The following is a 27,270-nucleotide window of genomic DNA, read 5'->3' on the forward strand; positions in this document are numbered from 1 at the left end:
AGCAGCCATGGGCTGGATAGAGAAAAGCCATTTGACGGAGGGAAGCCTGGAGATTTAAATTAGAAGTGATGGATCTCACGGAGTGACAGCTCATACGTTTACACCGGTACAGGTCTGTGGTGTAATATTTTTTGACAGATATGTTTTCTGAACGCAATTTCAATTTTCAAATTTGCATGTCACCACAATGTTTTTGGAGGACGGGAAAGAACCGAATCACTCAAAATTGAGATGAACACTTAATACACGTATAACCCTGGAGGCGTGAACCGTATCATTCCCGAAAAAAATCTCGAAAGTTTGAACGGTTTTTACATCGAAATTTGCATTGCAAAAAAGAAATAGACAAAATATCTCACCAATTTCCGACATCTCAGGCACAGATGTGACGAAGGGTCCTTCTGGGAACTTGGGGGCATTGTCATTAATATCCTGAACTTTTATAATGAACTCCGACTCGGGCTCCAAGGGTTTGTTGGTATTGCGGTTGATGGCCTGGGCGTGGAGAACGTAATGGGATTTCTTCTCCCGGTCCAGACTCTTGGTGGCGTGGATGTCTCCCGTTACCTCGTTGATGATGAAGATAGTCCCCGCCCCTTCCCCGCTTAGGATGTATCTGACGGAGCCGTCGCCTTTGTCTGAATTAGAATGAAGCTGAAACGAGAGACACAGACCGATGTGTGACTATTGATAGGAATCAGTACATTCATTTAATATTCAAGCCTCATTTAGCACGTAATGCCCCCACAAATCCTTGAGCTACAAAGCCTTGATTTACCTTGTTAGCTTCCTGCTGACAAGAAAAGACACGAGAATGTTGCACAATGTGTCATTTCTGCACTTACAATTGCAAAAATGACAAGGTTTTTAGATTTACCGAAGAAAACGTGTGTGGTGTTTGCCAGTACACAATTCTCTGGTTGAATCTAGTGTTTCGTGGGTGGTTTTGATACTTGGCGTATCACAAAATCCCATATTCTGGTCCTCATATATGGCTCACATATGACTCCTTTAAGGTTAAGTTTATGGTTTTTATGCCTGTTTTACCATCTGCCAGGATTTCATTCACACGAGTAACAAAAGCGCTACAGGGCGAGTTAAGACCAAACCCCTAAAGCAGTGGATCTCAAAATTTCTAGATCGTACCATTTGCTATAAAAATAGATTGATTGAATAGAAAAAGATTGTTTTAATGCATGATTGGTTTCATTTTAAATTCTTTTAAAGTCATCTTGAGTCCCCTTGGAGGTTTAGTGGTCCCCTAAAACCGGATTCAGAAACATGTATGGCAGTATTTGCTTGTACAGTATTTTGATTAATAAACACATTTACTAAACAGTTTTTACATCCCCACTTTTCATCTGCAAATGCCACATATGTTCCAGAGTGCCACAGTGTTTACACATTTCAGAAAGTCAACCTACAAATTGCTTCTGAAAGTGAAATATTGGATTTGCATGTGGCAAACAGAAAAAAGCCTCAATTGAAAGACATCAACTGCTGATTGTAAAGATCATCCACTAAGACTCATTTTAACACCTTTTTTCAATATACAGAAATACAGTGAGCAAGCGAGAGAGAGAGAGAGAGAGAGAGAGAGAGAGAGAGAGAGAGAGAGAGAGAATGTAAGCCAAGATTTATGCTTAATTGATATGAGGAGGATTACTCACAGCTTTCTAGCTGATGGCTACAGTCTCAGTTAAATCTTAAAACAAACACAGATTTAAGGTGCTTTAAGAAAATAAACAACTCTGCATTGTGTGGTATCTGGGTGAATTTCACAAAACATTCCCATGACACATTTCGCACCAAAAACAAATGGAAAAGAATGTATATTTTGGGGATGAAGTCTTTTATGGGAACATTAAGGTGACAATGTAGTCAGTGGCGTAACAGACAAGTCAAGTCTTATTTTTAATGTAAGTAAATGTGACTTTTATTTTGGTGTTAAGAAGTGCAACGAGCCAGAAAGACTTTCAGAATTTTGCCATTCACCTCATTGAAAGCCAGTGCGTGCATTAGATGGACATTGTGAAGATAAATGGCATGAGAAAGGGTCGTTTTGGACAGTCTTATGGTAAGATGCTTTACTGCGTTTCTTCTTTAGATGCAGTAACGTTAAAGTTCCAGTGAAATTAAAACTACAATGCCTATTTTTCATGAAATATTGCAGCATTTTTGGTAAATAGTTTATCCATGTGGGTCATTCTCTTTTTAAAATTTGTGTGCCCTCATAATATTTAGTTAAAATCTGAAAATGCACTTCCTTCCTGTAATGACTTTCCATCTTAAAGGCGGGGTGTCCGATTTCTTTTAGCCGTTGTTGATGTTCAAATCACCAAAACAAACACACCCCTACCCCCATCTGTCGCTTTCGTCAGCACTCGGCTTGGCTAATGTCCGTCCTGTGCACTGTGCACCTTACTGCCGATTGGCTACAAGGTTGTTTTGGTACTCGGCCCGACTCAGTTGTCTAAAGCGTAATTCGGAAATCGGTTACCCTGCCTTTAAATGACGTATGTTAGACGGCTTGGGCGGAGCATCCGTTAACTCCTCCCTTTCATTTGTCAGTCTGCTGCCAGTTTCATTTCAAAATGCAACGGCTGTTTTTATACATCCTATCAAATCGCAGTGAAAGACGAAAGCCATGTGCACTATTTTTCTCATTAGAAATTCCTTTTCACTCGGAAATGCGTCAAAATACGGACGTAAAAACGATCGCAACTTCCAGTTTAGGGGGACTTTAAATCAAGTATCTTTTTATTGGTAGCTTGAATGTAAGATATTGTCATGAACTTGCTGTATTCCCATTTGTAAAAGTCAATTTCATTATTGTGAATTAGTTTTAAAGGTCTCCTCAGACGAGCACTTCCAGTAAAGTGGGTATGATTTATTAGGGTCTTCATGAAATGTCTGGAACATATTTTGCTTAAAAACACTCAATGGCTGCGTAAACAAAACCCTTCTTGCCTTGTCAAAAACAGCTATGCTCACAGCAACCTGTTTTGGTGCATGTCTCTTTAACTGATAATGAGTTACAGCAAACCCCACCCCCCTTCGGTCCGGCGTGTCAACACAACACACGTGTTAGTACTGCCATGGCAATGGTTTAGCTAAATGATATTTCCTGAATTCCTAAAAAGTTAGTTTCGTCTTAAACGTCTCAAATAATTTGTCCGGAGACAAAAAAATAAGTCACAGCAAACAGCGCATCCTAATGCACTTACGTTGTGCGTGTGTGCTTACCTAAAATTCATGGAATCCACTGCAGATCTCAGCGGAATTACATGGATTTTAGCGCTTGTCATTGACAAGTTATAACGTTACACACACAATGTGAGAGCTAGTTTGCTGTGACAGATTTTTCAGCCTAAGGACGAATGATTTGAGACGTTTAAAACGAAACTAACCCGTGTTCGCCCCTGTTCATTAGCAAAACAAACAGCTTGCCGCAGCTTAACTTATTAACGCACATAATGTATTAACATTCATACAGCTAAACTCCAAGTGTCCATCTGCACTTATATACAGTAAGTTTAACACTGGATTTGAATGTTCTATTTAGCCCGTGACTGACTTAGCTCCCTTCGCTATCATATGCTAATATTATCCTCCTATATATACGGTACGTGTACGTCAATTCAGACTGTTGATAAATATTACATCGGCAGTTTTGTCTCGTTCAGTCGGTCTCGATCCCTTTTGTGGAACAACTTTGAAGCTAATCCTGCTTGTACTGTCCCAGGTTGATAAAGCACTCCTGGTGAAGTGATTCGCGCAAACAAGCAGGTTTTTGGTCTAGTAAGCGGCATAGCATGGTACTCGATTTTTAAATGCATGAAATCCAAAGGGGCCGAGCCTCCACTCTTGCGGGAGGGCCAGCGCAGTTAGCGCTACGCCACTGAATGTAGTGAACATTTTATTGAAACACAAAACTGTATTACAATACGGTTTTAAAAAGCATAAATTAAAGCTAATACAAATATGATCATTAGCTACTATCTACCATTATTGCAGTGCCATTTAGTACTGCAGAAATTAAACACGTCACTTTTACTTGTCATGAAAATAGTATTGCAATACAAAAACTCTTAATGGTCCTTAAAAATAAGCTTATATTATTTCATTAAATTCGAGTTGAAATGTGACCTGGACATGTTGACAGCTTTTGTGAGATTCACTCACCTAAACCAACATTTGCAATCTGCGCTGTCAATACCTCAGTACATCCCCAATTCTCCCCGGAAACATGCATGAATGATCACACATGAAAACAAACTGGAACACATGCGGATGGGGAATACCTGTGCTGATACTTGTGCCTGCTAGATGCACAGAATAACAATTACAAGAGAATTAAATGAAAATACTGTCATTCTGCAAGCAAAATGTGACAAGAATGGTCAGGAAGGCACAACGAGAGCCCATGGGATGCAGGCGTGTCTCAGCTCTACGCACTGAACGCTGTCTGCTCATTGGATGGTGTCTCAGGGCTCATTGGTTTTGTGATAAGACGAAACATTGACAAAACACTCAAAGCACTGAAAGCCTGGCTCTCCTGAGCATTTTATCATCACTATCCAATAAATGTCTGATTCTAATCCACTCGAGCTCAGTTTAAAGACTCAAACAGAGAATAAAGCAAACAAAATACAAAAAAAAGCACTTTAGGTGAACATTACATCAAAATCTACCCTACGTAGCTGTTCCTGATCTTGTCAGCACAATTCATAAGTGCATGTCATTCCAAAGACACACAAACACACACACAAAAACTAATGCATATTTGTACTCTTAGATGACATACACTTTATAATTTACATTTATTACATTTTATGAATGGTAATTTCTATTTCAAACTCATTTAATTTTGTCAACTTATTTCAAATTCACAACAACCCTACATCCTGCTAGCAACCTCAGTTGAAACTCAGGAACTCAATTGGAGTTTACAAGCCTTCCCAAATTCAATTCTGTATGAAGCACAGCGCCCTGTCCATAAGCATTCATCACTGTGTGGAAATAACTTAATACGCTGAATGTTCACAAATCACACACTATAAATACTTAAGAGGGCACAAACAGTCAACAATATGAAATAGCAGAGAAATGGCACAGACATTTATTCAACACTTCAATCACAAAGGGGTGAAAATGATACGTTTTGAAGTCATAAAATGAGCAAACTACACCCGGTGGTAATACAAACAGCGATGCGCAAATGAACGCGAATTATGGAAAGCGGTGCGCAGACGGGTCGCGGGTTTGAATGAACTGTCCATTTGTGTCAGTAAACAGTGCGCTCAGGCCAGCACTCAGTAATTAGCTGAAGGTTCAGAGCTCAGTCTCTCCAGCCAAAAAATGCTGGTGGAAGTGAATGAAACTTTATGTTAGAAGACTGTTAACAAAATGCAGCCAACGCTGCATGAACTGACGCTTCAATAAAAAATCGTGGGTAAACGGAGACATTTCAGAGTTTAATCAATATACATTACAACATAAACAGAATAAGAGAGTCCCACCGTCTGTTTACTTTACGTTACAGAGGAAGAAATCCACCCGCGCACAACGCCAGCTTTGGTCGTGTGGTTACGCTTCTTGTTAGAAACCACCTTCTGGTACATAACTCCACAATTAATAACGAAGAAAAAGAAGTCCTCACAATGCCTTGACAAGCGTGACTTTTGACAATTCCTTATGCCGATTAATAGGTATAACCATCCAGAATTTGTTGTTAATCCGCATATTTTTGCCCGGTCCAATATGGCGGCGCCATTCACCCATGATTCTGCGAAGTCTATGCTTAAAGGGATAGTTCCTCCAAAAATGAAAATTCGGTCATCATTTACTCACGCTCATGCAATTTCATATCTGTATGAATTACTTTGTTCCGATGAACACAAAGAAAGATATTTGGAAGAATGTTAGTCACTTTCAGTTCCGGGACATCTTTGACTACCATAGTAGGAAGAATTAAATGGTAGTCAAAGGTGCCTAAGAACTCTTTGTTTTCCTAAATTCTTCAAAAATTCTCATTTTGTGTTCAACAGAACAAAATAATACAATATATTTTTTCCTACTATGGTAGTGCATGATGTCCCAGAACTGAAAATGTCTAACATTCTTCCAAATATCTTTCTCTGTGTTCATTGGAACAAAGAAATGTATACAGGTTTGGAACAACCTGAGGGTGAGTAAATGAAGACAGATTTTTTATTTTTGGATGAACTGTCCCTTTAAAAGCTGCGCTATATGGTGTTATGAGCAGCGTCGGGTGGATTATTCCGATTCAGAAATCATAAATTCGATGCAAGTGTGACAGAATGTACAGCGAATCCTAGTGACTGCAGTATGATGCACACTTTCGCTTGAACGAGATATTGGATTGGGTAGTTTGATTTACACTAGCATTGTGCTGTTTGTTAAGTAGATGTTGTGCGCTTGGCTATGGCCACCACTGAAGTGTGGTCCAGTCCAGACATTTGTCCGGGATGTGTGTGATAAAGGTTATGAAATAATCCCCACAACAGGATTAACTATATTTTGGTGCTCTAAATATTGTAAAACGTAAAGAGACTTCTGATTCTGCTCTGCCTTAGCAATCTAACAACGCTAAAGTGTCAAAATGATTGATGTGCCCAATGAATTCAAAGCGGGTGGGAGTGACGCTTCAGTTTTAAAGGAGAAAGATGTAAGTAGCTCAACATTTTATATTTCACAACTGTTTAAATGTAAAAATGTTATACGAAAGACAGTAACATCCAGTGATTACTATCATGTAATTCATAATAGTCACTCTGAAGGTTTTTTAGCATCCTGTAAGGCATAGGATTTAAGAGTGAGAATATTGTGAATGAATTTAATTTGGTTACCTGCTTTTCCGATGGACTTTGAGTAAATATGAATATTAAAAAAAAACTGCATCATAAAACGTATGACAAGTTATCGACCTTCACTAGAAGAGCTAAATCTCGTGGTTGTGTTTAAAGTTTCTGGTTAGCCTATTAATAAAATATTTTTTCCAAATAGGTAAAATCCATTACTTTACAATAAATTCAATAGAGTGGAACACCTGACTACAGAAAGTCTGAAGGGAAAAACTTCTTGCATTTCACATTTCACGATTTTTCATTTGTTTTAAGTTTTGCAAGAGAAAAATATCCGATTCCCTACAGACCACTTCACAAGATGTAAACACTGGTCAAGAAGCACCTTAGGTTATTATTTTTTTATATTAAATATTAATGAACTCTTAAAAATATTTTTTTAACATTTAGATTTGGTTATATATGGCCTGTTGGTTGTGTTTTGTTAGTGTAATGTCAAAAAACTGAAACAGGAAGTTCTTCTGGACCAGCGTTGTCTACGTCTTCCGAAGTGGTCTTTGATTGATTTGTATATACAGGTTCCCAGTGCTACCAATGGTTTACGGTTTAATTTGTTGTGTTTTCTGTTGTCGTTGTACCAATAATATCATAGTGATTTTTGGCACTGTTGTGATTAGAGATACACCCCATAATAAATGAAACAGTATTCATTGTAAAATCCCAAATGCCATCCCATCAGGACCACAGTACCCAATCCCCATTCCTCTTACTCTCCTGCTCCGCCGGTTCCAAATTTAGTCCCCGCTCCACAAGGGAACATAAATTTCACTTAACCTGCAGTCAGGTTTGTAATTTGGCCAATGACTTAGCTGGGCACAGGCTAATATATCACACTGAGTCAGAGACATTCAGTCAAGCCCTCACTAATGGCAGGAAATAAACGTGGCACTGGGTCAATGGAGCCGAGAACCGCCAGCAAAAACAGAGGGTGGGCAATCATTTTTTGGAGTGATGACATAGTGCATTGTATTCACTTTATTAATTAAATTGATTCCAGTCTGTTCTTTACATAAGACACAGCGATGTCAAACCCTCCAAACAAATTAAATAAAGAAATATATCAGGCCATTAAAATGCAAGCAAGTGTGACATTGAGAACACTGTCTCCTGTAGGAAGAAATGTCACCTCCATCCTGACTGAATCCTACTGAGAGACAAAGAGACAGAACTTGCAGTTAAGTCGCACAACAAACATCGTAATCAGCCACTTGGTCTTGTTTTCTGTTAAATTAGCTAAACATTCTTAAAACAAGATAAATGTTGAACATGTTCACAGAGAATATATTTTGTACTTGTTCTTGTGTATTAGCCTAACTTCACGTTCATATTTATGCCCAAAACAAGTTGCCAGCGGGATAAGAAAAATATTTTTTCTGTAGTGTAATACCTGAAAACGAATGCACGTCTGTTCTGTTCATTTATTAAAAGCTTCACCTTGCATTTATCATCCACCCCCAGAATATCCTCGGAAAATGACACGTTGAATAAAAAACCTCACACTCATACATCAGAGTCAGCAGTCACTGCTAATGGAAAGTTGAAGAATGCTCAGACTACTCTTGTAAACTTGGAAACTCAGCAAATCAACTTTTGTTTTCAAACTGATATGTAAGGGATAATGTACAGGCAGCCGGTTGTTATGGCAGAAATAAGCCCCGACGGTGTGATCAGGACCCGATGCGAAGCGGAGGAATCACATGAGAAAAAACTGTACATGAAATGTGAATTTTGAAATATTATGCAAATTTTTACCGAATGCAGACCTTCCGCGAGGAAAAGCCGTTTACTTTCCGTTTTAAGGTAAGAAACGATGTTCAAATGTCACGAAAAGGCAATTTGGTTTAATCATTTGTAAATATAATGTCATATATGTTATTAAAAGACATATTTATATTTAATCTGTCAAAATGATTTGCTGCATCCAGGTTACCGTGTGTTATTAGTTTTGAGAGGTTGTTATCTGGGAATAACGAAACTGCAAATGTCGCTACTGGCCAATCAGATTCAAGCATTCCAACGAGCCGTGTAATAATGGACTGTAGCAGCTCAGTGAGTTTAAGTCAGAAGAGACTTTCTGTCCATCATTCAACAAGACATCAGGAGCAAATCATAACATCAAAGGTGAATTATTCCTAATCTCCTCTATGTACTGTAACGCTACATACTCGAAGCTTTGTTAATGAATATTAATTCAATGATGTATTTGTCTTTCAAGAAGGCATGCAGGTGGGTGCTAGTCACTGTCTCACTTCAGGGTAACTGTCCCTTTAAGATGAATCTCATTAAGTGTGAGTTTAGATGGATGGAGCGTGTACTACAAAAAACCCTCAATGACAGGACAGGAAGTCTTTGAGATGTGGGAGGGAGAGAAAGAGAGACAGAATAAAGCGAACGAGAGAGTATGATGGAGATGGAGGAAAGGAGAATGAGGTCAAAGATTGAAATAAACTCATCAATCACCAACAAGCCTTAGACTCACGATTAGAAAAGTGGACTTGTCTTTGATTAAACGTGTTTAAACATTTTTTTTCTTTTAATCAGTGTGTGTGTGTGTGTGTAAGGACGTTTCTTTTGTTAGTTATTCAATAATCACTTAATTTCTGTGGCCTTCACTTTCCAAATCAGGGTTCATTTGGTGAACACTTTACCAACCGAATGATTTAGTGCAGACATAGCTCAGAAAAAAATGTGGCTCAGAAGTTCAGACTTAATTGAGTTCCCACTTATTTCAAGTAACAGATGTTTTTCTTGAAATAAAAGGCAAAATAGATTATTTTAAAAAGTACAAGGCATTTGTGACAATATTTGAATAGGAAAGCTGTTTCAGAGGCTGAGAAAGTTGTTTTTATTATAATGTGGATTGATAAATAATCAGGGGCGTGTTTACCATTTTGGGGGCCAAGACCTGAGGCCCCCCACACATTGCCTAACATTTTTGTTTGAATTGCACAGCAGTATTGAGTAGATGGAATTAATGAGACATATACATACAAATATAAACTGGATTTATTTTATGTTGAACCGCATAACAGCACAACATTCTCTACAGTTTGTTATAAGAATAAACCTTCCTGCTTTTGGGATGAAAAAGTGTCCTTTGTTTTATTCAGAATTATACAGAATGCTTTTAGCTACAGTATAAGAAAGTAAAAGGTGCAAGATTCTTCTTTTCATGCTTCTTTTCATAGCATCGTTTTGCTATATATTAGTAAAATTAGTATTAAATTTCTTTTCTTTTGCTGTCTTTCGTTTTTGAGCACCGCTTTGATACGTGCGCTTCATTGCATATATCTGAGTGTCTAAATCAAGCGTCAAATGATTTTACCGCTTGTAGCCACTAGGGGGCCCCCAAGCTTGCGGGGCCCTACGCATTTGCATGTTTTGCGTGGTGGTTAACAAAGCTACTGTAAATAATGTACAGTAAGATCAGACACATGTCATAAATTGTCTTTATTTCAATTTGTATGGATGACTATGGCGAAATATGTTGGATTGCAGTTAATCTGAGCACTAGTTTTGATACTTTCGAGCTCTAGAGAAACTAGAGATGAGACAAACCTTGTATGTCCAAATTCACTGTTTTTCAGGAAATGGAAAAAAAAACCCACTGTGCTTTTAAAAGTTAACAAGCACTTTTTAATAGTTTTATTGGTTAGATATTTGCAAAACCCAGTGACAAACTTAAAGGGTAACTAATAATAATGATTTATTGCACCAAATATGGAGATATGAGCTTTTAGAAGGACAACAGCGATATGTAAAATGACTGGATTCTGTTTTCACAAGAACTATTTGAGAAGCAGGAGATTTTGGCAACATCTCAGTTTGCAGTCTGTGTGATCTCCTCTTTGTGTCTGTGAAACAACAGAGATTTTATTTACGATTTGTCTTTGTTACAGTAAGCCGACTTCACCGTGATGAGAACACCAGACAGCTTTGATGTTTAGATGAAAGATTGTCAACACTTTCATGATAAACATCTAAAGGGAACACCACTTTTCAAATGGAATATCACTAACTGGTATTTTATGTTGTGTAAGTGCTTGTTTTTTGTATGGCAAGAAAAAGTAAGTCAATTTGTCATACTAATAAATAACATAACCAAGTAGCTTAAACCGCTTCTCAAAATGGATCGTTCACAGCAAGACCCAGCCATTCCGCAGTGAAATATTGTCGAGAAAAAGCTAGGGGGAAAATGGTAATGCTGCATTTATTTTTATTTAAAATTCCCTTTCAGACTGTAATGAGAAGCCTTCGCGTCTTAGCTGAAATGGCATAAAAGAAGATTGGAATTTAGACCGAACCCGTTTGTTTCCTCCTCTTGTGCTTCGTTCAAATGGGAGACGCTTCCCTGAATCTGTCAGAGGGCCATTCGTTTATAACTAAATGAATAAAACATTCAAACACCTTTTGAATCAGCGAGAGTCAGGACCTGTAACACTGACAGAGCAGAAGAGACACATTTTTGACTCTTTTAGGACACATTATGATGAAATATCCTCAAACTATTTATATACACCCAGTAAAAATTATGTCAGGCATCAGCGGGGACGTACAAATATTTAATAACTAATTTCATCAGCAACCTGCGCGAGTAACTGTTGTAAACACTTATTTAATTAGAGTGTTATGGGTAATATTAAATGCTAATATTATGTTAGATTATAGTGAAAGTCTTACGATCCCCTACTGACTACACTGTGCGCTTCTCTTAAATAAGGCAATAAACAAGACACAAATGTCTGACCAGCGTATTGTACCTTCCACTGAGAATCATTGACCCTCATTGACTTCCAAGGTATGGACACGTAGACACTGAGACATTTCTCAAAATATCTTCTTTGTTCAACAGAAGAAAGAGTCATATACAAGTTATAAACCACATACGGGTGAATATATTACTACAGATTTTTCTTTCTGGGGTGGTCTGTACTTTGCCGTAATACAAAAACATAATAAAATACTTCTAGTTTTAAATCGATTTAGACCGTGTCTGTCCGTAAAAATCTAATCTTAGTCTTTCTTGAATATGTGCCTGTCTCTGGTATAATGTTTGATATCCCAAATCCCAAAGGTTTCAAGGTCCCCTTTGCAAAAAGAAATGGTGCCTGACAGCAACCCGAACTAGTTTTTGGTCTTACTAGAATATATATATAATGCTGTACTACCTTAAACGTTCTCTCAGCAGCAAAAACACAATATATCATTCATGTTACACACGTGTCAGTTCATGAGGAATTACATTTTTCCAACATCAAGGATGAACACAACACGTGACAAACGAATGACTGCTTTCAGTATTTACTAGCTCAGTCGGGGACCTAGAAAGAAACGAAGACTGTGTTAAATAACATTGTCGTTTTTTATCCTAAAGGGATACTGCACCCAAAAATGAAGATTCTGTCAACATTATCCTCAAGTTGTTCCAAACCTTTATACATTTCTTTGTTCGGCTGAACACAAAGAAAATATCTATAGAAAAATGTTAGCAACAGAGATTTCTGGGGCAGTATTGACTACCATAGTAGAAAAAAATATTTGATATTTTTTTGTTCTGTTGATAACTAACAATAATTATACCTATATTTGCATCCACACCAGCATATTGACGATAACGTTACGTTAATTCTAAACTCGCACGATGCAGTAGGCTACTACAGTCACACAAATGGATGTATAGCTAACCTAAATGTGGTGTATTAAGTATTTATATTTACTCCGAAATTTGTTCTAATGACAATTTTAGAGAGAGAGTAACTTAGTTTTGGTCGGCCGTGATCCTTATTTTAAAAAGAATATCAACTTTTCAATATTAGTTCAGTACAGAATAGAATAACAGTCCATCAGTGTCTTAATCTTTATTTGTGTTAAACACAACAAACACAGTACAGCTGTTGCTTTACTCGCCTGTCAATCAAACTGCTTGCGAAGGGTCAATTGTGCATTTGACCAATATTTTCACAGTGCAAACTAGATTTTAAGCGGACATGCATTCATGGAAATCAAACCCATGACCTGGGCATTGCTAATGCTATGCTCTACCAGTCGGGCTACGTAAAGATAGACCATTTTATCGACATTTTAACACATTGAATGAGCATTGAATTTGCAGCGCAAAGGTACGATTCATAGTGAATACTGATAAAAATCTTGAATGCACCGTCAGTCACTTCGGATAAAACCATCTGTCAAATGCATAAAAGTAAATAAAGCAAAACCTTATGGGGCTTTGTTACTCATATATATATATATATATATATACAGTATATATATATATATTTGAGCAATGCATAGCCTTAGCCAGTTTTAATAAAATGTAGTTGGAATGCAGCGTCTGTCATCTCACAGTTTGTCATTCCTCACGGGAAGCTTCCTGCGCTATTGTGAGCGTCTACAAGTTTTAATTAAGCAACGACTCAAAATAAACACACACGCATAAACGGAGGGGCTGAAGGATTAATTGTCGGGAGACTTTTCCGATCTAATTAAGGGTCATTTGGCATCATGGCCGTATTTTAGCAGCCCCTGTGATAGAAGCGGCGGTAATTAAATATGAGGGAGTTAACCGCGGTAACGATCTTGGGACCTTGCCGTTTGCATTCTCATGTCAAATTAAATCCTTCATAACAGCATGCTGTTCATGGTATTTTATCGTTGTGGATTAGCATATTTTGTGGACGCTGTAAACTCGGTTGAATGTTTCAATGTGTTGAATTATTGAAGAACAAAGCTTTGTGATGGACAGAGGTCTTGGGGGGTGACTTAATCCATCCTGGCATAGTATACTTACCAGTCAGTGCTCTTTAGAACCAGCCATGCAGATAAAGACAGACAAAAAGTAATAAATGCATTATATTAGCAACTTGATAAAGCTCTGTTTTAATGTGATGTTATTTGAATCGATGCTGTCTTGTTAATACTCTTCTAGCACTTTAACATCACACACACTCTGATTTTATTGTCATATCTTTTATGTTTTTTCAATGCTCACGCAAGGCTTTTTATTGGTAATGTCACATTTGGCCAGATTGAACATGCGATGTATATTTTTAACTAATATGATAATTGTTGTTAATATTTTACAATAAGGTTTCATTTGTTAACATGAGTTAACTACATTAGTTGACATGCAATACTTCCCATGTAAAAAAATAGTGCACTAAAATGCACTTTCTTTCATTACACTTAGTACACTTTGGCCCGGTTTCACAGACACGGCTTAAGGCTAGTCCCAGACTAAAAGGAATTTTGAGCTGTCTTAACTGAAAATATCTTGCCCTGACATATCTTAAAATATGTCATTGCCATTGTTTTGTCTCAAGATGCACATCGGTAATGTTGTATCTAAGGCATTAAATTAAATTAACTAGGCATAGTCCTGATTTAGGTTAAGCCTTGTCTATGAAACCGGGCCTTCAAGTTTATACTTAATATACTAAAAATATAGTATTTAGTACTATTCATGGTGTCTCAAAATAGCACAGCTGCGTACACTTAGATCTTCTTAAGTCTATTTTAAAAAGAACTAAAGACAATTTTTTTGCATATTAAGTACAAAATTTGTGTGTGAAAATAGATCACTTTAAATAAATATAGACGGTTTCATCTTAACAACGTAAACAAATGTAAACGCGCACTTTTGTGACCCCAACTGAACTTCCTGTACACATTCACAAACAATAGAGTGCCTGTAGATTATTTCTGATAACAATCAAAAGAAACCGAGAAGAACTAAACTTTTTTGGCTAAACTTGCCTCTCCAATATTTTGAATTTAGACTGCGATACCAAACTCAACCGCTAGATGTCGATGTATCATACGGTTTGTTTAAATGTGACCAAACTACAGGACCCATTTAACAAATTGTTTATTTAATAAAATGAATATACAACAAAATGTAATACAATTTTTATACAGTAAAATAACAATACAAATTCATATTAAAATAAATAAAATAAAATATAAATAGTTATATTAGGCACTAGCCAGACACAAAGCGGAAGTAAACTGGAGGTCAGGCATGCACGGGTCCAATGAAACGGTCTATAAGTGCATTTTAGTGCACTTTTTCACCTGGGATTCCACAGCATTTATTCATGTTCTAATTTTAGCATTTGGTAATACATTTGTTAACATTAGTTCATGCACAATGAACTAACATAAACAATTGTATTGGCATTAACTAATGTTAACAAAGATTAATAAAAAAACGATTGCTCATTATTAGTTCATGCATTTACAAATGTTAACAAATCGCTGCTGTCCTTCTGAAACCAAATATCTCCATATTTCATGATTTTTATGTCACCCTTTATGTGTGTCACTGGGTTTTGCAAATATCAAACCAGATTATTTAAAATCTACATCTGAGGTTTCGTTAGGACAGCGACAAAATACAACCTTGTCGTAAAGTTAGCTTGTATCTGTTTTGTTTGTGTCACCCTTAATATTCATTTCATTTTGGGTTTTTAAATCTCGTGCAAATTTTTAAACCTTTCTGTGCTCAATTTTGTGTCACATTGGTGCAATATGATGTATATAGTTCAAAAACAGCAATGAGATTACATGGAGAGCAAAGCAGGACTTTTCTTTTCCTCAGAGAAAACTGAGGACTCCAGTATGCCACCTGCGCAGACGAACCTCTGAGCAATAAAACCGTCCATGAGAACGGTCTATCTCTGCTCTGCGCTCTCTTTTTTTCGATCTCTGCTCTTTTTCATGCATTAGGCTATGCTTGAGTACCCCGAATAATGATGGACTGCCACACATTTCCATATTTCTGAAGATAAGAGAAGGCAATGTGCAGGAAGACAACTTGCTTCCTGAGGTGTCATTGTGAAACACTCATGACCCGCTGAATCCATCTTAGCATCAGACACAGAGAAAAAAAGAGTCTTTTTTTTAAAGGACATTAAAGGACAGTGGGTCAGAGCTGTGTCTCCCTGTTAATGGTCTCAAAGAAGGTTTATTGAATCAGTTCATGAAGCTGGTTTTGATTCACAGGGCAGCTCAAGGACAGATTACAAAGTCATATTGCTTTTTATTTCTTTTATACGCTTGACCTAGAATAAATAATCTAGTAAATATTTTGGGCACCTGTTCAGAATTAAACGGCTGAACCTTTTAATGCTTGAAATAATTAGTCAAGTCTGACATTTTGAATAGGATTGTGGCTATACAATATTGCGTGCATTTTTATATTAGATGCCAAGAAAATATTTGTAATACACTGAAATCTTATCATTAATAAATGTCCAGATGTAATAAGAAGGGAACATTTACATAATGCTCATTATAAAATATATAATTATATGAACTAATTTATGTATTTTAATAAGGAACCCAAATGTGGTCACTGCGAACGTTTCCCATCATTGATTCAGCATACTGCCTCCAGACCGACTCAACATGCTAATAGATTCACGCTCCTATTTACTAGTTGGCATGGACACAAAATTTATGTTGTACAAGATCGACAAGCCCGTGAGGCAAACACAGAGAACAGTCATGAGTCTTGCCAAAATGATGAAGGCTGTCAAATGTGAAACACAAACCAATAAGTCAAGCTGCAGTTCTGAGCAGCTGTTTCGCTGTGCTAAGCTAAACTCCATGCAAAGAAGTTATCGATCAAGACCAACAGCCACAGACAAGTATAATGGAATATGGTGAAAGAAAGAGCAAAGGTTACTACTTGATTTACAAATTCATGTTGTACGTGAGGGTGTTAAACATTTCTATTTTTGAACCAATCTGTGTGGGTTTGCCGAACTAAAACACTCTAAAAAATGTTGAGTTATCCCATCGTTGGGTCAAAAATGGACATACCCATAGGTTGGGTTAAACAAACCCAGTAACAACCCAGTATTTTGAGTTAAAGCAACCCAGCATAGGTTAATGTTTAACCCAATGGTTGGGTTTGTCCATTTTGACCCAACACTGGGTTGAAATAACCCAACATTTTCTTGAGTGAATGTTGACTTTGCTGGTCAGGGTGGTCTTGTTCAGTGGTTTTAGAAGGGTATGGGGCAGTCAGACTAGGAAACCATCTTGGATTAGTTAAAAACAATAAACCATCTTAGTCTGGTTTAAAGAGCCAATGAAATCAAAGTGTTTTTTAATCTACGTTTAACCAATTTGAGCATTTTCACCAAATTTAACTAATGAACTTTAAGCAGATATCTAACTTTACATTTTTCAGGAACATATGACCGACTCATGATGCCCCAACTTCTTGTTTCAATATGAAAATGTCAACAAAGGTAAGAAAACTGTTGGAACAAAAAACAAAGAACCACAAAAGCAGTTGCAACAGCAGTAACATTAAATAAGAAATGTCTTAAGTAATATTCATTTCCTACCTTCCCCACATATTGTGCATCTGATCCAATGTGTTCCTCTAGGACAAAGAACTGGTTCCATATCCATCCCCTTTTGGGTCGATGGTGCACCTCCGTTTCGCCGTCCTTGGTCTGGTTGTGAGTTGTATTGTGGTTCCTGGAGATGACTTTGGTCTGGTTCCTGGAGATGACTTTGGTCTGGCCGTAATGACTCGCCTCATAACCCCTCTCCAGAAAACACAGGCACAAAAGTACAGGACACAAACAAGAGCTCGGGTTCACCTTCATGACTGCGAAACCAAATTCCCAATATATTCCAAAAATGACTGAAAATTCGGCAATATTCCAAATACGCAGTGGTATTCCAGAAAGGGTATATTCCAATGGATAAAGATGGTTTCCTAACCCTCCTCCTCCTCCTGGTTATCCACCAACCACAAGCCACCTCGGCTCCTTGTTTCCCCCCTCTGATGGTCTCTTGGAGGGGCTTGACTTAATCAGATGCCTGACCAGAGGTCCAGAAAGCTGCAACGAGGGTCATGTTTCAGTCGTACATCTCTCGCTAGATGCAGAAATGCATTTACATCATGCACTTTAGAGGCACTCGTAGAAGAACACAGCTGCGTTCAAGCCCAGCTGCTGCGAAGATGTAAGAACACAGCGGCGGCCATGTTGAATCTCCTGTAAAAACATGAGATGCACAAACACTTTTAATTTTTTGTTGTTGTAATGGATCATGAGATAGTTTATTGCTTGCTGCATTCTTAAAAATGCTGGGTGGTTTAAACTCACATGGACAAAACTAAACCTAGAATTTTCTATGTTAATTTAACTCATCGGTTGGGTTTGTCCATATTTGACCCAACCATGGGTTAAAATAACCCAACATTTTTTAATTGTGTGTATCCCTTTTTCTGAAGTAAAGGAATAGTTCGCTAAAAATGTAACATTTGGACTTGATCCATGCAGTCCAAGTCATTTATTCTTTCTTTCTTTCTTTCATTTATTTATTAATTATTCATTTATTAATTATTTTGTATAACTACTGTATTACTGCAAGCGAGACAAAAGCTTGATAGGAGAAACAAACCCAAATTTGTGATTCGTTGATAATATTTCTCTTTGTCATAGAGTCATTTGCGTTTGATTTATGGAGCTTGGCAGTATAAAAACACTCATTTTGGTTAAAAAATAATTGCTGATTATACATCTCATCTCATTTTGCGTTTCACCAGAAATAAAATTCAGGGTCAAAGTAAAAAAAGGGTGACAATGTCTTTTTAGAATCACTATTCCTTTAAATGAGATAATTATGATATTCTCCGAAAGATACCCATAAACAACAGATGCCTGTCACAGTACGTCACTAACTAATTAGCTTCAAGTCATAATCAATATTTTGCTGTCTAACAAGGCTTGCCAGAATGTTGTACTTCTGGATTTTATCATTTACAGTGATTGGTGCACGAGCTGAACGGCTTTTACAGTCGATGCTAGTTTCTCATCTTAAATTAGCAGCTTGAAAAGCATATCTAATGTAAACTGACAGATTTGGGTACACGGAAGGTGATTCTGGTTATCACGGAAGGTGTTAAGCCAGGCAAGTTTAAGACACTTTAGTTAAGCTTTAGAAACAAACAGAAGATAAACATGATCTACTGCATGCTATTAAATCATGAATTGCGAGAGCTCAGGTCGTAGAGGTCTGAAACATGAAGGATATTTAGTTTAATGAATCCAGGAATAGAAATGCAAATCCTTTTCTATGATCTGAAAGAACTCTCATCAAGGTTTAAAAGGTCTGAAATGTTATAAAACATCATGAAAAGAAATTTACAGCTATATAAAATACAAAAATGTTTCAGATTCTGCATGCAGTCGGTTCAGTAGTTTTAACTAATCTTTGTATAAACAAAGTAATAATGTGTGATACATATTTATATATTTTTTTACATATTTGCATTGCATTAAACATGCTTCTTGTTTGTTTATTCAAGAAGGTTTAAAAGGTCAAAAATGTTACAAGAAATTGAAAGCTACATGAAACATACAAATATTTTGCATGCAGTCGGCTGAGTAATTTCAATTTATCGCTGTACAAACTAAAATGTGTAATTATTTATAGTATTTCTAACATATTTGCATTGCATTAAACAAGTTTCTCTTTTTTTTCTAAGTTGTATTTAACCCCGAAAGTCCTATTTTGTTTTCTTAAAGCCCATTGCACATTAAGTCCGAAATTTGCATCCGAAATTTCCGCACGTTAAAAAATAAATACGATCTCACGTTGTGTCAATCACATTTACACACTGCCTCCGATATTTTCATCCGTCATAAAAAAATTCGGACCGGGTTCGATTTTCTGCGTTTTTCGCATCCGTCAAGCATTTTGAGTGGCCTTTTTTAACAATACAGAGACACCGTACAAAGAGAGGCAAATACGAAAAAACGCATACGAAAATTTCGGACTGTATGTGCAAAGACCTTAAGTGTTATGTTTCTATACCATGTATCACAATAAGCTTGTGTTTTAATGAAACATACCACACAGTTGCTGCTCTCTAGATTGGCAGTAGATTCTGTTCAAATATCATTAGTATTCAATGAAGGATTTGCAGAAGTTTCTTGAAAAACAAACGTACGGCACTACATTAAGAACAAATGACTTGCAACCACAATCAGCAGGCATGCACACGCGAGACTCAATTACAGCTTGTGGACGCTTCCGATTATAAGACTGGCATAGATGAGAAATCCTTTAAAGGGTAAACAGTAGAAATCCCCTTAAAAATGTACATGGATTAAAAATATGTTCTGGATTCTTGGATAATCCCTGTGTTTGAGCAAGCTCTTCACTCTCAGACAATAATAAAGCATTTAGTTCGTGGTGACATCGCAAAAGAGAGAGAGAGCTGTTTAAGCGAGAATATGGTGAGAGAGGAACGAGCCAGTACAGCGGTGACAGGAAAAGTAAGAATCCAGCTGTCAGGAATGAACGCTCACAAGACGTGCGGTAGTGTCAACATTGTCATTCAAATGGCTGGAATGCAAACAAAGAAAGAACATGTCCATTAGCATGTGATGCGTGTATTTATAAGCGAGTAATGCTGAGACAATTTGCACAAGAAGTGCAGCAGGCTAGCAGTAAACTTAGCCATGCTTCAAGACGCATAAAGGATTTTATTTTCTTAGAATTTCACACATAAAATGTTCCCACTATCTGACAGATATCACTGAAATGGGAGTCTTTAGAAATCACACTTGTCTCGTCAATGACAGCTCTACATTTGGTAAACAGCAAAAAGATTTGGGGTAGTTGCCCACGTCTTTTTTTCCAGAAATGCTGTCTGCTTGTCAATCATTTTGCATTTTCAGGATTTCACTGCTGTGATTTTACTGCCGATGTCAATCATGACAAACATGTGCTTTGTACTACATTACATAGAAAACAACCATCTGTGGCCTTACCAAGATGACCACCTAGTGACCCATCTGGCCTCAAAGGATTTTTTTTTTTCATTTCAAAGGAATAGAATTGTCATCATTTACTAACCCTCACGTCATTTCAAAGCTGTATGACTTTTTCTTCTGCAAATCACAAAAGAAGATATTCTGATGAATGTTGGTAACCCAACAACTGTAGTACTCATTTGCTTCTATAGAGCTTGTTAATTGACGTCACGCCGCGTTGAATGTTGCGCCATCTTGGGAGGATGGCTGCTAGTGCTTTCAATGCAGTGTTTTGTTTTCTTGTTTGATTAGGAAATATAACTATGGTAGGTCGATCTTGCTGTGTAAAAAACTGCAACAGCATTACGCGGAGTCGTTCAGGAAAAGCCCCTGGTTCTTTCACTTTCGATTTCTCCATATATCAAACAAAACAAGTAACGGTACATATCGAAACAATAATAGCAGTGGAGTATTAACCTTCCAAGATGGCGGCGCCACTGCAACATGCAACATAGGGCATTTCTCAGCTTCACGTTCTCTATTGTATGGACACAAAACCAATGCAAGTCAATGGGTAGCGCCATGGTTTGGTTACCAACATTATTCAAAACACCTTCTTCTGTGCTCGGCAAAAGAAAGAATGTCATACAGGTTTAAAATTACAAGAGAGTGAGTAAACAATGTCAGAATTTTCATTTTTGGGTGAACTATCCCTTTAAGGCAAGACGGGTCACTAGGTGGCCATGTTGGTAAGGCCACAGGTGGCTATTTTCTATTTTCTTTGCTCTCTGTATGAAACAAGGTGCGTATCGCATTCAAATTTCTGCAATGCGTGTGCATGTGTGTTGTCGTCTTCCAAGCTGCTCTTCCATCACAGCGTTGATGCAATGATTGTGTTGGTGATTATAATTAAAACACCCTTCCACCCCTCCGCCTTTATCTCTCTCTTTCTCTCTCCATGTCTCTCGCTCTCAGTCTACTGCTTATGGCTCACAGCTGTGCTCAATCAATGGCAGCTGGTCTCCAGTAGTGACACTTTCATACACCGGTAGAGACTTTCTTTACTGTGTGATCAGAGAACAGCAGGCTACACATTTCATGCCATTATGGTTTACATTACAATATCAGCATTGGGTTATGCTTCGAAATTCTATATTATTTACAGCAGCAAAGTGGAACCAGTGGAACATAATGTTCAGTTCCTTTTCTCAGTCAAAGGAATAGTGAAGAAGAAATAGAGTTAGAAGACACTACAACATACATATGAAAAAATAGCTGCAGACAGAAATGAAAAAGCTACGCATGGCGTTTTAAGGATGTGCAGTTTGTGTGGCACGGCATAAACAACTTTTTGGTGAAGTTTAATGACATTGTAAACAGTAGGTGGCGCTTTCCCCATCGCCCCGTCAAATTTGTTAATAAATTAATCAAGAAAGCTAGAAAAGAAACATTAAGACAACTGAGAGAGACCCAACAACATTACAGCAGATAATAATGATGATATAGAGGAGAATGAGGCTTTGTGTTGCCTGAAGCAAGTATTTTTATGACCTGCTGTGATTTCTCAGTCTGGACTCTCTGTTGAGATCAAACTACTGCAGGAGAGACAGGGAGAGAACAGGGTCAAATAACCCACGGCACAAGAGAGAGACGAAGATAGAAAGAAGAGGCTTTGGTAGAACATATTGTCAGACAGACAGAATAGTAATCGCTCTGCATCACTGGTACTATTGTTGCACATTGTGAAGATGTTCACTCAACATCAGTTTTACTGGGTTGCTGTGTCTTCAAATTGGCTCTTCTGTAATACATTACTACAACATTTCCTGTTAGATGTTAAAATAACATGCCGAATATAACCAATGTCACTTTTATTTAACACTGAGCACATTTAACCTCCCAAAATACTACATTAAATATGCAATAAATAAATGCATAAGAATAAATGCATACTTTAACTTTCGAAACCTGTAAACATTCTTAGCCACCATTGACTGTCATGAATCACGTAGAGAGAACCCACTTGCAGGCAGCAGCGGTGAAGGGGTTAATAAAGAGGATTTATTGAACATTTAAGACCCACAATGGGTTTTAAACAAGAAAACAGGATAACACGATAAGCAGACAGGATGTAGACTAACCAACACTAGACTAACCAACACTTGACTTGACTTGACTTGATTTGGATAATCCACAGTGAAATATGAATCGTAATCCAGCTCGAACAAGAAAACATGCACAGAAGCACAGAGGTACAAGCACAACGAACGAGCACAGTACAATAGACAGGAGGGCATTAAAAGGGGGAGAAAATCAAGAGGGGACAGGTGCGGGGCATGAACTAATTAACAATCAATAATGAAGAGACAAGAGAGCATATGGAACACCCAAAGGGTCAAAATGCCTCTCTCCACATTAAACAAGGGATCCTGTCATGACCTTGCCACAAGATCATGAAAGACATGACATGATGAGGCAGAATCATGACAATTGACTACCATAGTAGGAAAAATGACAATGGTAGTCAAAAGTGCCCCAGAACTTTTTGCTGACCTTCATTCTTTAAAATATCTTCTTTTGTGTTCAACAGAACAATAAATGTATAAAGAAATTGTTCCTAGTCAATGGTGGCCAAGAACTGTTTGGTTACAAGCATTCTTCCAAATATCTTTCTCTGTGTTCATCAGAACAAAGACATTTATACAGATTTGGAACAACTCGAAGGTGAGTAAATGATCACAGAATTTTCATTTTTGGGTGAACTGTTCCTTTAATAGTAGACAGTGCAAAATATGTGCAAAATATACTCTTAAAAAAATAAATAAAAGTGCTCCAAAGGGTTCTTCACAGCGATATCATAAAAGAATCATTTTTGGTTCCCAAAGAACCATTCAGTCAAAGGTTCTTAAAACGTCTTTTTAAAGAGTACATATTACTCTTCATGTAAATGACATTTCATGCAGTGTGTAATGTTGCCATGTGTGAATGTAAACAGCCTGCCAAGTTGTAAAGCCGAAGGTGAATGAATAACAAAGTTGTTTGGATTGGAAAAAAGGGAGTCGACTCTGAATCACGCGAACGAGTCGTGCCCAAGTCCGATTCGCGAACTGCCGTGGATTTACTGTATGTCGCTACATATAGTCCCCGCCTACGTTTTGCTAGGACTGCCCGCGAAAACGTCACTCTTCTCCCCCAAACACTGTAGCTCGTGAGCCTCGTGAGTGGTAGACCAATCACAGCAGACTAGACCATCTGACCAATCACATCAGACTAGGCTGGTGGAAAGGAAGTGATTAGACGGATGATTCGCCGAACGAATTGAGAGTCAGTCAAGAAGTAAGGTAAGATAAACTGCCTATTATAACAAAATAATAGTGTTTTTACACCTTGTATGTATGTAAACTTGTCGTTCGACACTATAAACCAAAATAGGACCTTAAAAATCAAGGAATATTTACTCTTTAAAGTCTAAAAAAGACTTTTAACAGTACCTTTTTGCAACGTAGGTTTTGTGGATGTCAAAGGTTCTTAATAGAACCATACAGCCATAAAATGTTCCTCTTTGGCATCATTTAGCATCTTTATTTGTAAAGTGTACATCAAAAGTATAAAGTAAACCATCATTTGAATTTTATGATGCTATTTTATTCATAACTGTTTTTGACATCAAACATGTTTCCATTATTTAGTGCTAGGCAAGAGTGTGACTATAGAAATCCGCCTCAACGATCCCATAAAGAACTGTTTCACAAAAGGTTCTTTGTGATGAAAAAAGGTTCTTCAGATTATACAAAAGTAAGAAAGAGATGGTTCTCTAAAGAACCTTTGACTGAAGGTAAGGTACAGAGACTTTGTAAAGTTGATGCTCTCCATATGTGTACAGTATCAATGTTTATCAAAACAAAACACAAGTGTGTGTTTGCTTTATATACAGATACCCGCACTGTAAAACTTTGCTGTAGTTTTGCAGCAGGTTTGCCAGTAAGCTACTGTAGACTTAATTACTTTCCTATTAGTACTGTTTACAATTTGAGTTCAACTCTACTTTAACCAAAATTAAAACACTTTGACTTTTGAGATTGAAAATGAGCAAGAAGAGACTGGCATTAGCACAGCAACACTGCAAAAAATGTCATTCTTCCTAAGCATTACTCTCTTGTTTTCTATTAAAAATATTTTAAACTTCTTAAATTACGATACATTTACATATCAAGAAAAGTGACCTAAGATATTTAGACTAATTTCATGAAAGAAAATATAAGAACTAGATAAGTTTATGTTTAAAACCAAATTGTAGATTAAATCTACAGTAATTTACTGGCAAACTTGCTGCAAAACTACAGCAAAGTACAGAGAACGTGGGTGCACACGACAGCTGTTTCTCAAGGTATTCATAAGATGTTTGTACACAAAAATGTCATGCTTTAAAGATGTTCTGTTCAACGTTGCGAGCGTGGCGCATATGTAGCATGGTACACGTATGTAAACAGCCTGAAGGGACAGGACAGAACGAGACATCTGGGGGTTGGGTTAGAAAGGAGTCATAATAACAGGTTTTACTTTCCGTGCCTCCGTACAGTAGGTTTTTCGGAACGCTTGACTAATGTACGTATGTGCATTGTATGCCAAAACTCTCGCAGCCCCTCTTATGTACATCATAAAATATACATAAAAGTTCAGAAAGAGCAGACGCTCACCAAAGAAAGCCCTCGCTCACTTTCACACTCTGAAATGATTCTCATCTCCCGGAAATTACAATGTGAACCGTTCTCACCGACACCTTGTGCATATTCATGTGGCGTTACGAGACAATTTTCACTTTTTCTGCAAGGTGAGAGAGTGACAGACGCAGTGTTGCAGGGTCACAACTGATTGCACGGCACCTGCACGTATTGAGTTTTCGTTTCCGAAAAAACTGAACGTGAGAACTTAAAAAACATGCTCTAGACTCTGTCACCTCTTTCTTTTACGTCTCTGCGTATGATTTGTCTCCGTCTGGCTCAGCTTCCCCGTTTTCACGTCCGTTCTCTCGTCCTCAGATTTGAGCAAAGCGACGGCTCTCTTCTTCACTTCTCTAGTCTGGACTTTTGCAGAGCGACACGAAGCCATCGTAAGTGAAGGTCTCAGCTCAAGTTTAGTGGCCTAAATCGCAAGCGCATCCCATCTGGCACGCTTTTGATGAAGACAGGGAGAGAGAGAGATGGGAACGCGAGAAGAGGAAGGAGGGAGGGAGGGGAAGAGAACAGGAATCCTCATGTTTTTCTCATCACAGAACCAGGACACAGCCTCAGAGACAGTATCCATCTGCTTCTCTCAGCAGAGAGCCATTTTCACTCTGACAGTCTATTTACCTTTAAAACTCTCTTCATCTTTCTCTCCCGTTCTCTCGCTCGCTCGCCGTCTTATTCCCTTGCTGCATTGCAGCACACATTGAGTTATGGTTTCAGTGATTTCATGAAGCAACAAAAAAGCTCTTTACTGCGCAGTGCAAGCCCCGCACAAGAGTTCTTACCGTGGAGTGAAAATGCACAGGGTGGGGTGGGCTGGAGTACCCGAGAGCTCGGATGCACTGATCAATGCGTGCCGTGACTTTTCAATCGATTTGAAATTTAGTAACAGCGATAACCGGGCCTTATTTTTCTGAACTTTACGGCATGTTTGGTTATGCCAGTGGTTTTTGAGGTCCTATAAAACCGAATCAAAATGTTTTACACCACGGTACTAGACAGCATTTCAAACTCTGTATGTGTATAACTCAGCACAGCGTATTGAGATAATGCTTCATGAATATATCAATAGTGGTTTTCTTAACACTTCAAGATTGTAATGTAATGCATTTAATTTTCATTGTCTTATAATATGCTAATTCCAATTCGTATTCCTAGTTGATAAGCCGTGTTTAAAGCCCCTGCGCTCCTGAGACTATACCTTATAAAATATTGTGTGCATAAGAACCAAAAATGACATACAGTATGCTTTATAATGAATGAATGATCTATTGAACTAGTACTTTCTGGTATAATGAAATGTGTACGTAGGTATTGCATCGTGCTCCTAAATAATGTCTCTTCTGTAAAAAACCAACACTGAAGTCTGCACAAAAATGCCCCGCAGCATAGACATGTAGGCGGTATGGATGCGTATGAATGACAGCTAACAAGAGAAAGATATCACGGGAGTAAAAAGCATGATCTATTGTTTCATCTCTTGTTTTGATATTGTCAAGAGCACTGTGAATTTTCACTACGAGAGGTGAGCGATAAATTCAGAAATATAAATTCTTACTCAGAACAGAATGAGTGAATTCAGTCTATATGAGGACGGATACTAAAAAACCTTGAAAACCAAATGGAAAGGATCTTTTTAAATACAAAGCTAAGTTTAAAACTGGGGTTTTTTTGTACGAGTCTGTTTATTGTATTTTCCTCCAATTTAAAGCGACAGCCCCACGAAACGGAAATGCAGAATTCATTTTTTAAACTCACTCTGTTGGTTCGGTCGATGTTGCTGTCGGGCTGGGATGGATTTTTAAGCAAACAGATCAATGGTCAGATAGTGTTTACACTTTTCAGAAAATCAACCTATTTATATGGATT

At 37.6% G+C, this 27,270-nt stretch overlaps 1 protein-coding gene across 2 annotated transcripts in view; it reads right to left on the reverse strand.

Annotated features, from left to right (window-relative positions):
* LOC130569002 (cadherin-18-like) overlaps positions 1-27,270 on the reverse strand; it is a 103,177-nt gene that overhangs the window by 49,325 nt on the left and 26,582 nt on the right. For both annotated transcript variants that reach the window (XM_057358315.1, XM_057358314.1), the window contains exons 2-3: positions 17,246-17,905; positions 360-654 (exon numbers count right to left, since the gene is read on the reverse strand). In XM_057358315.1, coding sequence (XP_057214298.1) covers positions 360-654; positions 17,246-17,512 — 562 coding nt within the window. In that variant the 5' untranslated portion in view covers positions 17,513-17,905. The remainder of the gene's footprint in view (positions 1-359; positions 655-17,245; positions 17,906-27,270) is intronic.

The sequence above is a fragment of the Triplophysa rosa genome, linkage group LG18 (genome assembly GCF_024868665.1).
Source record: "Triplophysa rosa linkage group LG18, Trosa_1v2, whole genome shotgun sequence".
Taxonomy (NCBI): Eukaryota; Metazoa; Chordata; class Actinopteri; order Cypriniformes; family Nemacheilidae; genus Triplophysa; species Triplophysa rosa.